Source organism: Dasypus novemcinctus, chromosome 13 (assembly GCF_030445035.2).
Source record: "Dasypus novemcinctus isolate mDasNov1 chromosome 13, mDasNov1.1.hap2, whole genome shotgun sequence".
In the NCBI taxonomy this organism is placed as follows: domain Eukaryota; kingdom Metazoa; phylum Chordata; class Mammalia; order Cingulata; family Dasypodidae; genus Dasypus; species Dasypus novemcinctus.
In genome coordinates, this window is record NC_080685.1 from 53,369,800 (window position 1) to 53,382,698 (window position 12,899).

At 38.6% G+C, this 12,899-nt stretch overlaps 1 protein-coding gene across 2 annotated transcripts in view; it reads left to right on the forward strand.

Moving 5' to 3' along the window:
• Window positions 1–12,899, forward strand: part of RABGAP1L (RAB GTPase activating protein 1 like) — an 808,684-nt gene that overhangs the window by 577,713 nt on the left and 218,072 nt on the right. For both annotated transcript variants that reach the window (XM_058310154.1, XM_071207578.1), the window contains exon 19: window positions 11,767–11,808. In XM_058310154.1, the coding sequence (XP_058166137.1) occupies window positions 11,767–11,808 (42 nt within the window). The remainder of the gene's footprint in view (window positions 1–11,766; window positions 11,809–12,899) is intronic.

The following is a 12,899-nucleotide window of genomic DNA, read 5'->3' on the forward strand; positions in this document are numbered from 1 at the left end:
TCTTTAACCTCTCCCCCCCCAAAAAAAAACATTAAGCTAAACATAAGAATTTAATAGAGCACCAACTATATATTCAGGATTGCATGAGTATGTTCTGAAATCCGTTGTGTTTTTTTTTAAGCTGTTGCTTCGTTTTCAGTGATTCAATCCTGACCTCTAGTGGTCATCTGGAAACAAACCATCACACTTCGCTGGATATTCCATTAAACTCCATCCTAAAATAGTGAACTTTTAGAAAGCTTACAATATGAAAAACATAATATTTTAAAAACATTTGACAAGCATGTTACAATATTCTTGCCATGGAATCTGTATTTAAGAACAACCAGTATTTGCTTCTTTTTATTTGCATGGTAATTATATTATGTCACTTTCCCCTTTTTTCTATGGTGAAATATGTTGCAAATCACAGAAGTAAGAAATTTACCAAAGAGAAGACAAAGGAATACTCTTCTGATTACCCATTGTGCATAACAAACTATACCAAAATTGAGTTGCTTTGGAAGTAGGTGTGGCTCAGTGGTTGAGTGCCTGCTTTGCATGTAGGAGATCCTGGCTTCAATCCTGGTAACTCCTTAAAAAAACAAGCAAACAAACTGAATTCCTTTTAAATAGTGCTTTTATAATGATGAATATTGATATTATATAGCCTTCTGCAAGGGGCACAACATCATTTTTGTGATCTTTGTGCCCAAAATACATGATCTGAATTTAATTACGAGAAAGCATCAGGAAACCCAAATTGGGGGCTATTTCATGAAATAACTGGCCAGTACTCTTCAAAAGTGAAAAGGTCATGAAAGACAAAGTCTGGAAACTGTCTCAGACTAAAGGAGGCTAAAGAAATAAAATAGCCAACTTCAGTGTGTGATGCAATATTGTATCATGAACCAGAAAAAGGACATTGATAAAATTTGAATACTAATTTCTTGATTTTGGTAAATGTACAGTGGTTATATAAGGCGTTAACATTTGAAAAAGCTGGGTGATGAGTATACAGGAATTCTGTGTGCTATTTTTGAACATCTTTTCTAAATCTAATTAATAGCCAAGCAAAAAGTTTTTAAAAATTTAAAAACATATTTATAATTTTGCTCACAATTTCATGGGTCAGAAATTTGGAAAGGGCTCAACTGGTGGTTCATATATGATCCATGTGGTGTCAGCTAGGGCAACTGGGGCTGGAGGATTCAATTCCAAGATGATTCTTCCACTCACATACCTGGTACCTTCATGCTCCTTGGCCTCTCTTTCTTCCCACTTGTCATCCTCTGGGCTCTTTCCTTGTTATTTGACTTCTTAGATGATGGGATTTTTAAGTGTTATTGTACTACATACATAGAGTCTGACTTCCAAGAGTAAATATTCAAAAAGATGGGATATAGAAGCTGCCAGTCAGTCTCTTAAGACCTGGGCCCAGAAACTGGCATAGTGTCACTTTCACCATATTCTATTGATCTAAGCAGTAGCAGAACCTACCCAGCTTCAAGAAGAGAGGAAAGAGATCCTACCTCTCAATGGAAAAAGTGTCTAAGAATTTTTCTATCTTTAAACCATTATAGATATCTAACCAAAATTTCACTGAATCAACAGAACTGGAATGAATGAAAAAAGCATGGATTTTTTTTTTTTTCTGCCTGATAGTCCAGTCTTGGCTTTTTACCATTATTACCAGTTTGGTATCTCTGAGCCTAGTTTCTTCATCTATAAAATGGTGGTGATAATATATATGCCATAGAGTTGTTGAGAAAAGTATGTATAAAATGCCAGTTATCTTTTGGCATATGGTAGGCAATAAATACATGTACCTAATAATAATTAGTACCATTTATTAAACCCAAAGTGCTTGATTTATTATATATATATATTATGTTTAGTTTTCATTTATTTCCAGCTTCTGGCTGCTCCCTATGGCTTCTCTCTTTCTATCTGTCTAAACTGTATTCTGCTTATGAAGGATTCTTGTAATCTGGATTAAAGCCCACCTTGACTCAGACCACACCTCAACTGAAGTAACATTTAGTAGTTCCTATTTACCATGGGTCCACACCCACAGAGCCAGCAATTGGGAACCTGAACATGCCATTTGTAGGAGACATGATTCAGCCCCCAACAGTCTACATCCTGGACCTCAAAAGACATATTCTTTCCATAAAAAAATACATTCATTCCATCACAACTCCCAAAAGCCTTAAGTCATTTTAGTAACAATGTTAGGTAGAAAATCTTCTCATAATCAGTTAAGGGCAGAATTCCTTTCCTATGGTCCTATAAAACCTAGAAAACAAGTTATCTGCTCTCAATATACAATGATAGAACAAACATAGGATAGAATTCCCATTCTAGAAGTGGGAAGTTGGAAGGAAATGGGGTCAAGGATTCCAAACAAGTCTAAAACCCAGAAGGACAAACTCTATTAAATTTCAAGGTCTGAGAGTCATCTGTGGATTGATATTTTGTCCTCTGGGCCTGCTTCAACAACAGCTCTACCCTTTCCAAGTGCTTGCCTTGCACCCGTGCTGTCTCTGAACACTGGAGTGTAGGCCCCATCCTTCACAAGCATGTGAAAGGCAACCAGGCTCTCTGCAAATGCTGAGGCATGGACCCCACCCTTTCTAAGCATTGAGATAGCAGCACTCTACTTTGAACAGTGGGGTGCATTGCCCAACCCCTCCAAATGCTGGGGCAGATGACCTGCTCCCTCCAAGTAGCACCCTGCCTTTTCCATACACATGGGTAGACCCGATCTCTTGAACAGAGAAGATTTCTTTGGACCTTGGCTTCCATGATTCTGCCCTTGAAGTCATTCCTCCTTCAATTCTTCCCCACTCTTTTCTTCAGTTCAGGCTGGCAGTGGTTCCCCTCTAGCAGATTTCGCAAAGACCTTGTCAGCTTTGCATGTTTATATTGTCCAACTCATCAGACAATAGAACTTTCCACAGATCCCTCCTGCATAACTGCATTTCCAATCCTGACTTCCACTGAAATGGCTACCTGGATCCATGTTCAGCCACACCCTCCTTAACAAAGGGTTCAGTTAAACCTTACATGGATCCCCGCCCTCTGAGGACTCACTTCCCCAAAGCTAAGGGAGTTCCCTAATAGAGCTACTTCTGGCCCTAGTCTCAGAGCACACTATCTGGATAGGTTCAGAATTTCCCAATACATCATTTTCTGGTTTCTTTGGGCTTATGAGTTCAGTTCTCAGCTTATCCCTTTCTTCTTTTATTTTACCATAGGCTGGAAGGAGAAGCCAGACTGTACCTTCCATACTTAGCTTGGCAATCTACTCAACTAAATATCCGAGTTCATTACTTGAAAGTTCTACTTTCAAGCCAATGTTAAGAACACAACCTTGCCAATTTCTCTACTACTCTATAACAAGGATCTCCTTTCTTCGGGTTTCCAATAACACATTCATCATTTCCTTCTAAGACCTCAATAGAAGTACCTTTAACATCCATATTTCCACCAAACATCTCTTCAAAGCAGTCTAGGCTTTTTCTGTGAAACACCTCACACTTCTTCCAGCCTCTACCCATAACCCAATTTCCATGTATTCGTCATAGCAGTGCCTGACTTTCCAGTACCAGAAACACATTTTTAGGAGGCACCAGGGACTTGAACCCAGGACCTTGTACTTGGAAAGCAAGCACTCAACCACTGAGCTGCATGTGTTCCCCAACGAGAGTTGGTTTTTTCATTTGTTTGTTTTTGTTTTTAGGAGGTGCCAGGAATTGAACATGGGACCTTGTACGTTGGAAGCAGGTGCTCAACCACTTGAGCTACATCTGCTCCCCCAGAAACTGTTTTAGTTTCCTACTTGCTCAAGCAAGTACCATACAATGGACCAGCTTAACAGGAATTTCTTGGCTCATAGTTTCAGAAACCAGAAGGCTTGCTTCCTTTCAGGGTCAGTATCTGATGGCTGGCCAGCAATCTTTGGGGTTCCTTGGCTTTTCTGTCACATGGGAATGCACATTGTGCCATCTTTTCTATTCTTTTCTGGGTGCTGTTGACTTCCAGGTACTGGCTGTTTCCTGTGGCTTCTCTTTTTATATGTCTGAAGTTCATTCTGTTTATAAAGAACTCTAGAAATCTGGATTACATCCCTACCTCATTCAGTTTGGCTACATCTTAACAGAAGTTAACATCTCTAAGAGATCCTGTTTACAATAGGTACATTCTCACAGGACCAGGGGTTGAGAACTGAACATGCCTTTATGGAGATATGACTCATTTCTCAACATATGATACCATGTTCATTTAGTCATTTCCCCTTCCTGGAGTAGATTCCCTTTTTGAATGTGTCAGAAAGGGCAACAATGCCTCCTTTCCTCTGGTTTCAGCTCTACTTGTCTGCTGGTTTAGTCTTTTTTCTTGGCCACTTTTGATTTGATCATTTCTCACTGCCTTGTTAGGATTTTCATTTCCACATACTATTTGTTTCCCCTTCATTTTGATCTTTAAAGGCATAGGTGCTGATGCACATTTGGCACTTTTTGACACTACCTTTTCAGCATTTATTCTGTGTGCTGTCAGCATAGTTTTTGACACTTTCTTACGAAATCTGTCAACTCCCTCTGAGCCCACGATTGTCTGCTCATCAGAGCCAAGATGTTCAGTGTCTTATTCAGTGAGTGCTCTGCTGTCAGCATTTCTTTATACAGAATTGTCATTGCACAATTATTGGCCTATCCAGGAACACCATGATCTGCACTTTGGAACAATTATTTAATTTGGGGCAATTACTCGTAGGTGGTCCTTAAAGCAAAGACTTTGCCAGATTGTGACTGAATTTCAAAACAGCAGCATCCCAATCAGTGAAGAAACCACTTCTTCCTGCACACAAGACTGAACTCAATCTCTTGTCACTGGAGGAAGGTGATGACCCTTTCTTTCCACAGCAAGCTAGGTTTATGTTACCTTATATCCTACAAGCAATTTATTTCTCTCCCTTTCCTTGCTCCCCACCCCCCCAACTGTCTGTTCTCTATGTCCATTTGCTGTGTATTCTTCTGTGTCCGCTTGTTTTCTTGTCAGTGGCACTGGGAATCTGTGTCTTTTTTTGTTGCGTCATCTTGCTGCGTCAGCTCTCCTTGTGTGCAATGCCACTCCTATGCAGGCTGCACTTTTTTTGCGCTGGGTGGCTTTACTTACGGGGCGCGCTCCTTGTGCATGGGGCTCCCCTCTGTGGGGGACACCCCTGCGTGGCACGGCACTCCTTGCATGCATCAGTACTGCATGTGGGCCAGCTCATGACATGGGTCAGGAGGCCCTCTGGGTTTGAACTCTGGACCTCCCATGTGGTAGGTGGATGCTCTATCCGTTGAGCCAAATCCGCTTCCCTTACTTGCCTTTAAATAAAAGGAATCACTTCAATCCTTTAGAAATTAAAGGTTCATTGAATAATACCCAAATAAGGAATTTATTCATTTAATTCATTGAACCAACTTTTCTAACTGCATAGTTATGAGTATGACTTCTAGAGTTAGACTGCTTAGGTAAAAATTCTAAGTCTGCCACTTACTAGCTGTGGGACCTTGGAAAATCCACTTGACTTTTCTAAGTCCTAATTTCCTTGTCTGTAAAATGGAATTTAGGGTTGTTGTAGGATTAAATAAGGACATGCTTTTAACATATTTCCTCTAGATCTTGGCACATAAAAAAAATTCACTGGATTTTGACTTTTATTTATTATTTTGTATTTGGATTTAGACTTTGTATAATAAATAAGAACTAGCTACAGCAACATTTTAATCTGTTATTTTTACACTTAATAGTTCAAAATATTTTAACACTTTGAGTCCAACTAAGAAGCTGTACTTACCCCTCAATAATGAGCAAATTGCTAGAGACTACTCCTGAAAATGAGAGGCATCTTTCCCTTTTAAAAATGTTTTTCAAAAATATGTTTTTCATATCAATTAGGCAGAAGTTGGATCTGGGCACAGTAGGTAGAAAATAAAGGAACAATAGGAGATTTAATTAATGGTGGCTTAAAAGAGTAAAGGATGATTCATTTATAATTGGCTCTGTTGTTGCTGGGAGGCTGTGCTGAGGACCAAAGCTTGCACCGATTTCTTAAAACCAACCTCTTGCTTGTCCCCCACTTTAAAACTTGCTCAAGAATGGCATGTGGCAGCTTCCTGTAATTTAATCACACTTTTAATTATATTCCTTAAGAGAATAAGTCTTCTTTAAAAGAAAAGAATAGATTTTTTAAAATATCCAACTCAGGTTTCCTCCTTTTCTTGCAGGAAATCAGTATACATTTTGAAATTAAATAAAAGAACTTGATAAAATAGCAATTTTTCCTTATCACTAACAACTCAAAAGCTGAAAATACCTTATTTGTTTGCATAGTTTGACTACGCTGTTTACTTTAGTTTAAGGCATATGAAGTCTTCACTTTTCCTGAATTTTATACATAATGTCTAGAGCTTTATATAAGTAGGTGCAGTAATACCTTATCCTGAACATATTTATAAAGTTCATATATATAAATTTTTCTGTTAACTGAAAGTTATCTCTTTTGCGTCCCAAATTTTAAAAATATATATATATTTTAAAAATTAAAACACACTATACTCCCTTCTTGAATACAGTATTTTGAACATAAGTATTCATTAATGCTTCTAGATTATCATTATGAACATTAACTATTACAAGGTTATTGGCGTCTTTGCTAAATGTGCCCAGATAGCTATAGATTTTATGGTTTTTAAAAATATATCTTCAGTTTCTGCCAGATCTAATATTTTAATTCTGACAACTGTCTCTATAGGCTATCTCTCCCTAATCTCATCTAGTATATACTTTGTCTTACAGCTTGTGACTTCTAATGTATCTAAAAACTCATATGACCAAACTAATTAGAAGTATGTATAAAATATTTTGGAATAAATTTTTCTCTTGGTGTTTGTGAGAATAATTTGGATCTTTGGAGATTTTTAATTTTTTATTGAAGTATATCATTCATCATGACCACACATAAACAATAAGTGTATAGTAAAGATTGTGAACTTACAAAATAAGCATATGTACCATCACATGTGAACTTACAAAATAAGCATATGTACCATCACACGGGAGACCATTAATTTTTTTTTATTAAATATTTATTTTTATTTATTTCTCTCCCATTCTCCTCCACCCCGTTGTCTGCTCTCTGTGTCCATTTGCTGTGTGTTCTTCTGTGTCTGCTTGCATTCTTGTCAGTGGCACCGGGATTCTGTGTATCTTTGTTGCATCATCTTGCTGCATCAGCTCTCGGTGTGTGCAGAGCCACTCCTGAATAAGCTGCACTTTTTTTGTGCAGGGCGGCTCTCCTTACAGGTCACACTTCTTGAGCGTGGGGTCCCCTATGCAGGGGACACCCCTGCTTGGCATGGCACTCCTTGCATACATCAGCACTGTGTGTGGGCCAGCTCCACACATGGGTCAGGAGGCTCTGGGTTTGAACCCTGCATCTCCCATATGGTAGATGGACACTCTATCAGTTGAGCCAAATCCCCTTCCCGAGACCATTAATTTGAAAAAAATAATTTTAAGTTCTTATTTGTACTTTTTCATGGCTCGCTTGTCTAGTTGTTTGACTTTGAGATAATGGAAGAAAAGAGATTCTTACTGTAATTTGGTGATTTTTCTATAGATTCGTTTAGTTGTGTTTTCTGGCTCATAGGAAAAAAGAATAAACCCAAGAAAATTTGTGGTAGCTAGGTCAATCATTTGCTTATCAAATAAATGCTAAAATGGTACAATGCACCAGCACTGTGTGATGAAATGTTGTTAGGTAAGATATCAGGAGGCTTGGGGGTTGTTTTCGTTTTCCGGGCTGCTCAAGCAAATACCATGAAAAGGGTTGGATTAAACATTGGAAATTTATTTGCTCATGGTTTTGAGTTTAGGAAAAACTCCAGAGCAAGGCGTCACTAAGGCAATGCTTTCTTCCCTAAGACTGTGGCATTCTGGGGCTGACTATTAGCCATCTTTGGCTATTAGTTTGTCGTATTGACAAGGCACATAGTGGCATCTCCTGGTGTCTCCCTTCCCTTCTGGGTTCTGTTGACATTCAGCTTCTGGCTGTTCCCTCTGGCCTTCTCTCTTTCTGTCTGAATTTCAGTCTGCTTATAAAGGATTCCAGTAACAGGATTAAGTTCCATCCTGATTGGGCTGGGCCACACCTTAGCTGAAGTAACCTCATCAAAAGGTCCTACTTACAATGGGTTCACATGTACAGCATTGGATTAGATTTAAGAACATGTTTTTCTGGGGGTACATTCAGCTTTTTTTTTTTTAAAGATTTATTTTTTATTTATTTTCTCTCCCCCCCGCCCCACATTGTCTGCTCTGTGTCCATTCACTGTGTGTTCTTCTGTGTCTACCTGTATGATTGCCAGTGGCACTGGCAATCTGTGTCTCTTTGTTGTGTCATCTTGCTGCGTCAGCTCTCCATGTGTGTGGTGCCACCCTGGCAGGCTGCACTTTTTTTGCACTGGGCGGCTCTCCTTATGGGGAGCACACCTTGCATGTGGGGCTCCCCTGTGTGGGGGACACCCCTGCGTGACATGGCACTCCTTGCTCACAGCAGCATTGCACATGGGCCAGCTCATCGCACGCATCAGGAGGCCCTGGGTTTGAACCTTGGACCTCCCACGTGGTAGGTGGATGTTCTATCCATTGAGCCAAATCTGCTTCCCACGTTCAGCTTTAAACCACCACAGGGGGTGATCCTTGCCTGCTACTAAATATATATTATTAACCTTGGATTAGTCACTTTCATATTCTGAAAAGTGGGGATCATATTTGAGAATATGATCTCAGTGAGAATCAATGAGCTTTCACTATTCCTGTGAAGCAAGGAAGTAGGAGCAATATTTGGCAGAGAGACTGAAAATATAGCAGGGTTGGTTGAACAAGGGGTAGAGGTTTCAAATAGTGCAGTGAAAAGTTTTTGGCAAGGACAGGTAAGAGTATGAAACTGGGTTAGGAGAAATGATTTAAGAGCATCATGAGGTTTAGAGAACAAGAGAGAAGATTACAACTTTTTGTAATTAAAAGAATGACATTTTGATTAGTGATTAGAAAAAACAAGAACCAGAGCCGTGGTAGACTTACCTGGTGGCAGGTTGAGAGACATTCAGGTTGTGAGTATTCGTTACTGCCTAGAAGCAAAACCTAGCAGTTGTGATGTGGGGGTGGGTAAGGTGGAGGGCAAGGCCACTGGCCTTTTTTCTCTTGGTCTGCAAGTTTTGGCAGCAGTGGGTAGCTAGTGCTCTCCAAATGTATATTAGGAAAGCAAATTTTGCTACTGTAATCCAAATTTTTTGGTCTACAAGTCTTCTTTTTTTTCTGATTGGTAAATTGTGATCAAAAACAGTCTACATTCATAGCTGTATGTATTAATGAACTATGCCAGTTTGTTTTTGCCTCCTTGTTGCTCTATTTACTTCTAGCTGCTTTGATTTCTTAAAGAAGTATCTGAGTAAACCCAAAACGTCTGTCAAATATTTTGTGTTTATGATTCATATTTTTAGTAGCTGAATAGGAAAATTTATATTAGCTTAACAGGAATTTACTCTGAATACCTAGTCCTAATCTTCATTTACGAAAAAGCATGCTTTATTAGAAGTTCTTTGCATAGTACATTTGGTGCAGTTTCATATCCAAAAAGCAGATAGATTGTATTTGTTAGCAAGATGAAGAGGGCACATTGAACAGATCCTGGACTTGTGGGAGAGGTCAGTTCACATCTGAAATCTCTTTCATTTGATGTGTTATAATTTCCTTGGCTATTCAAGCAAATACCATGCAATTGGTTAAGCCAATTGCAATTTATTAGCTCACACTTTTGAGGTTAAGATAAAGTCGAAATCAAAGAGTCCATCAGGGTGGATGTTTTCTTTCTGAAGACTAGCATTCTGGGGCTGGCTGCCAGTGATCCTTGATCCTTGGCTTCTCTTGCCACATGGCAGTGCACATGGAGGCCTCTCTTGGACTCTCTCTTCTCATCCAGATTCCGTTAAATTTTGGCTGCTTTCTTCCCATGGCTTTCTCTCTGTTTATTTGAATTTCATTCTGCTTATAAAGGATTCCAATAATACGATTAAGACCTCTGACAGGAGCTACATCATAATCAAAATAATCTCATCAAAAGGTCCTACTTACTATGGTTCATACCCACAGTAATGGGTTAAGTTTTAAAATGTGTTTTTCTGGGATGCATACACCTCCAAACCATCACATCATATGTGATGACTTTTATTAAAAGGAAACAGCACATTCCATGGCAATCTTGTTTCTGATTCCGATAATTTGAGCATTTAAGATTTCTTGAATTTACTATCTCAGTATCTCATCAGAGTCATTGGGCTGAACTCGGAATTCAAAATTCAGCTCCAGTATGGCTTCTCAATAAGCAATTTAATTTGCTTATCTATAAAGAAATGTTGTTCTGTTTATTTTATTTAAAAATTGTATTAGGATCTGTATTAGAGTTCTCCGGAGAGATTTATTATAGGTATTAGCTCATGTGACAGTGGGAATTGGTGAGTTCCAATTCTGTAGAGCAGGCTGCTGGTTTTAATTAATACCCAAGGCAGAGCTAGCTGGCTGAAGTAGATAGAAATTCTTTGTGACTGCTGATATCATCAGTTATCCCTTTAAGGCCTTAGCTTGATTGGATGAGACTTCTCTCATTGATGAAGGCAGTGTCCTTTGTTGAATGTAGAAGTAATCAACCATCTATGCAATGAGCTGACTAATGATTTAAATCCATTAAATTTCCTCATCATAATAATCAGGTCAGTGCTTAGTGGACCGAAAAACTGATACCAGTAACCCAGCCAAGTTGACACATGAACTTAACCATCACAGTATCTGACACTTTTTTTTCTTACAAAGGAAAAATCACAGAGAGAAAAGAAAAAGGAAGTCTGTCAGATAGCCCCTAATTACCATCTCTAGTTATATGAAACTATTTGAAAGCAAGCACTAAAACAAACAACAAAATAAGAAAAGTACTAGTAATCCAGTATGATGCTTACAGCTCTCTTTATACAATCTGTCTTACTCATCAACAATCCTGTGTTTTGTTTGTTTTGTTTTGTTTGCCACAGTGATTTATTTATTTATTTTTAAAGATTTATTAATTTATTTATCTCCCCCCCCCGCCCCAGTTGTCTGGTCTCTGTGTCTATTTGCTGCGTCGTCTTCTTTGCCCGCTTCTGTTGTCAGCAGCTCGGGAATCGGTGTTTCTTTTTGTTGCATCATCTTGTGTCAGCTCTCCATGTGGGCAGCGCCATTCTTAGGCAGGCTGCACTTTCTTTCGTGCTGGGTGGCTCTCCTTACAGGGTGCACTCCTTGCGCGTGGGGCTCCCCTTCGCGGGGACACCCCTGCATGGCAGGGCACTCCTTGCGTGCATCAGCACTGCACATGGGCCAGCTCCACTCGGGTCAAGGAGGCCCGGGGTTTGAACCGTGGACCTCCCATGTGGTAGACAAACGCCCTAACCACTGGGCCAAGTCTGCTTCCCTGCCACAGTGCAACTTTATGTGAACATTAATTAAATAGCACCTGAAATTTGCAATAAGCCCCACCCTGAAAGGATAATACCTCTTTTTAAAAATCTCATGGTTTATTATTATATATGAAGATGAAAGCAATTAAGAAATTTATTAAAAATGTTTGGAAGTCTTGGGAAACACTTAATAAAATGGTGACAAATATAGCAGTATTGATTTTTGCTCTCCTTTTTATTTCAGGGTTTGAATATTATCTTTCATGTAGCATTGGCTCTCCTAAAGGTAAGTTTGTCTTTAAGTAACCAAATCGTCTTACTTCTCTCCGGTTGGAACTAGAATAATACAATACACAGTCTTTGACTCATTTGACTTCTGTTGAACACCAAAGACTTTAGTGAGAAATGATCCCTTTCTCTCTGCCTCTTTTTGGTTGTTTGAGGTTTGCTTGTTTTTCCATTTAACTTTGCAATCATAGCTCTACTTCCCGTAACCTTTAAAGGTGTTTTTATTCATATGGTTTGGTTGATATAAGAGAAAAAGTTAAAACCCGTTTTCTATCAAAATGAAGCCAGCTTTTTTCTGAAAATACTTAACATAATAACATCCCTGGAGATATCTAAACATAGTAATTGAATTATTAAAAAGCTTCTATAATATACTGAGTAAAAAAACAAACTGCCACGTTTGAATTTGCAGTTCTTTCCCTGCTAGCTAGAAATTTATAAGACACTTTAGGATTCACTTATAATTACCTTGTTGAATTTTGCATCAATATAACACTGAAGCTTTAGCACTATGGAAATAGCAAGATAGTTGCTGTAGAGCTGGTGAAAATAATCCAGCCACTTTTTGTACTTCAGTCAAAGATGACATTCTGTTGTTGAAATTGGTAATTGCTTTGTTTATAAAAAGACGCAGGGCTCATACTTTTCCCAGTATAAAATAGTGATTAAAATTACGAACCTCTGAGAAATTTACTTCTAATTTCAGCCCTAGCATATGACCTTGGGCAATTTGCTCTAAGTACTCAGAGCATGAATTTTGAGATAAGAATAGAAACTAATTCGTGAGGTTGTAAAATTTAAATAAGATGAAGCATAAAAGTGCTTAGCGGTGTCTAGAAAATTTTATTGCCCTATAAACATTAGCTGTCACTATTGTGATTACTATTGTTGTTTCTAAGGTAACTCAAAAATGATCCCCAATCAATTTTGGTATCTTAGGAGAGCCCCATAACTGAACCATGAACTTATCTTGGTTCAAAACAAAGGCATAAAATAATATGGGCTGTGTGTAGCTCAAGAAATTGGTTGCTGCTTCTCATCTCTTATACTATTAAACATTTGCTTGTTGTGAAAGTTCATAAAATGTAC